This window comes from Haliotis cracherodii, unplaced genomic scaffold (genome assembly GCF_022045235.1).
Source record: "Haliotis cracherodii isolate W230 unplaced genomic scaffold, xgHalCrac1.p SCAF_9, whole genome shotgun sequence".
Lineage (NCBI taxonomy): Eukaryota > Metazoa > Mollusca > Gastropoda > Lepetellida > Haliotidae > Haliotis > Haliotis cracherodii.
Window position 1 is genome coordinate 11,083,867 of NW_027266343.1, and position 3,084 is coordinate 11,086,950.

General features: G+C 40.3%; 1 protein-coding gene across 1 annotated transcript; it reads right to left on the reverse strand.

The window, feature by feature from the left end:
- Positions 1 to 1,812: 1,812 nt before the first annotated feature.
- On the reverse strand, positions 1,813 to 2,768 carry LOC139453242 (docking protein 1-like). Its single transcript, XM_071234867.1, has 2 exons — positions 2,285 to 2,768; positions 1,813 to 2,129 (listed from the first exon to the last, which is right to left on the reverse strand). Exons 1-2 carry the CDS (start codon positions 2,631 to 2,633, stop codon positions 1,828 to 1,830), a joined length of 651 nt encoding a protein of 216 aa, XP_071090968.1. The 5' UTR covers positions 2,634 to 2,768; the 3' UTR covers positions 1,813 to 1,827.
- Positions 2,769 to 3,084: the final 316 nt, after the last annotated feature.

Here is a 3,084-nt window from a genome sequence, read left to right on the forward strand (position 1 = left end):
ATTTCACATTATATATGGCGTGCGACACGTAAGACACATCTCACATTAGATATCACATGACACATATCACATTACAGATGACACATGACATGTATCACATAGCACATGACATGACATGACACACATAATGTGTCATATTCATCACATATGGTCTCCACAGTAGGGGATATCCGAAAATAACACATAATATTACAGGTATCAAATGATGGTTATGTATGGATAAGGAAAACTAGGAACTAAAGTACTCACGGAATGGAAAAAAAAAAGTTTTTTTATCTCAGATTTTAAATAAATGCAGTTAATATGCAAAATATATAAATATTCAAACAGCTCAATTAGTACTAATTGGGCCTTGTCACAAATACAGAGTATCAAAGGTTTTTAATGTCTTTTTACACGTAAAATTGTGTAAAAATATGAACAAAACAGACTATTGTGAAACTGAGCATAACCAGGTATAAGTAGATCAAGGTGAATGTCCATGACCGATGACACCTTGACAGCAGGTGAAAACAGGTGAAAACAGGTGCTTGAAACCCACGTGCATGTGATTTGTCAGTGGTTAGTGATTTGTGAGTGGCATTGTGGGATAGTGAATCATCGTCAAAATATCAGAACGTAAAAGTAACATATTCCCTTCTCAAACAACAATGAGTGAGTATGGTTTTACGCTGCTTTTAGCAATATTCCAGCAATATCACGGCGGGGGACACTAGAAATGGGCTTCACACATTGTACCCATGTCGGGAATTGAACCCGGGTCTTCGGCGTGACGAGCGAACGCAATAACCACTAGGCTACCCGACGGCCCCTCTCAAACAACAACTTACATGTCATTATTATTATGTACAAAAACATAGTTGTTATTTTTATTGTTGTTTTGATCACTTTTTCCATGCTAATTTGCATAATGCCTTTAGCCTGTTTCTGCCATGTTATTTTTGAATGTTGAAAGTGCCTACAATTAAATTACCTCCTGTAAAGTACATTTTGTATTGAGCACTGAGATAAAACTAGCAAATCCAGACTAGTACTTTTCCAGTTGTTTTGTTATTTCCTATTTACATCTACGTAATGCTTTGTGCCGATTATCAAATCCAGCAAAACAGTTTATTTCATTCCCATGAGTACTTTAGGTGTGATGTGACAATCAACAGAACACGTTTACGGTGTAGCGTAAGAGTCGAATAACCAAGAAAGAAGACAGGGGACACGTAGTCAAAAATGAACGTTTGTGATGACTTAATCATCAATGGGTAATGCCACAATGGGTAATGAATCAATCTCAAACAACATGCACAATGTATTGAGTGTTTGGGGGCGTTAGGTCTCTTCTGACGACCGACCATAACATTTATATTTCATGAATCCCTACTTTTTGGAGAATATAGCATTAACTGAGTCTCGGCAATATTCCACCTGTATGATGGACCAGACAACCCAGTGATTGATATCACGAGCATCGATCCACGCAATTGGGATCGTTTACATGCATCAACCAAGTCAGCGAGCCTGACCACCTGATCCCGTCGCCTTTTACAGCAAGCATGGGTTGGTCTCAGACGTTAACCACTTTGGTGAACTCCACGAGCACTGGTATGGTGCTGACAAACCTAGAAAAATAATTGGGGCGAACCGGGATTTGAACCCCGAATCATAGGTTTCTGGCGTGCCCAAGAGACGCAACTCTGCACAGCGAATCGCGGCGCCTTAGACGACTGTGCCAACCGTGCCCCCTGTTTACTGACATAACTTCCCACAACGTTTGTCATATGGAAACATACCAGTGTTGTTTTATCAAGAGAACCATTCGCTATTTACCACAGTCTATGTGCTGTACGGTTCGCTGTAAATGTGGTCCATATCAGATAGGGATGAGATCACACCACGGGTGTCATCATTTGAAATTGCTCTTCGGTACTCCTGTTTCCCTGGAATTGCCGTTAAGTATGTCCCCGTGATGTCTGGTTCACTGTAAACACCGACAGCCTTATCCTCGTGAAGTCCCCCAAAGCCTCGTCCCTTTATCGCACTGCTGATGTTCACGTACGTGGGATCACTTTCGTCAGCTCCGACAGATTTCTGTTCCTTTATGCCCAGTTTCTCGTCAGTTGGAATGTGTGCACATCCTGTCAAAAACAAAAGTACATGGTTCACTGATTTAGATTACTTTGATGAAGCCCACTCTAAGTATTTTACTTCTTACAATGATTTAAATTATTTAAACAAATAGTGTCTTACGTATGCTTGTACTGTTTCAATACTTGGGGAAACAACAACTCACCGTCCAATTTGTCCCCTGACAATACAGCATGTTCTTTGGCTGAGTTCCATGTCGTTTTTTCTTTAGCGGCATGAAAAATTTGAATATATTGGTCTGTTTCCAAAGTGAAAACACCTTCACCAGATGTACATCTTCGTCCTGCTTCAAAATAGAATGCCTTCCTCTTTTTCCCAAATCTTCGGATGTAAACGTACGGCCATTCATAAAGAACGTGGTTGGATGTTATGTCACACAGGCACAAACTTGAGTCCTTCACCCCAAAGATGTACCTTCCCTTCAACTGGCATCTTCTTGATGCCTCCTCTTCTCCACTGATGTCAACTCTGAACATAAGACCCGGATCAGCCATAACATAAAATAATCGAGACTGTCACAAACAGAAGGATAAATTTAACCTTATGGTATTCTGAGTGTGAGCCTTCTCTCTGAACATTCACACACGTCTTTAGTACGCTGTTGTAAAGGAATCTGGCCCACGACAGTCAAGCTGGCAAGTGAACACTCAATAATATTAGCAGATAACCTTAAGTGTAACCCGTCTTATCTCAACGTCAATATTGACAAGGAAGTAAGTAAAACTGGATTAGGTCACCCTGTGGGTCATCGTAAATCAGTAGACGAAACCTAACCTGCTTCTCAACCTGCTTTGCCTACAGTATGATTGTTTTGTGAGCATGTTAGAAGAAAACAACCTCACAATCGGGGGTCGCTTGACTCAGAAATACTTTTAACGTGAATTTTCTAAATTCACGAGGAATATTATGATGTCGTTCACGTTCAATTTCTAAATTGTGAGAACT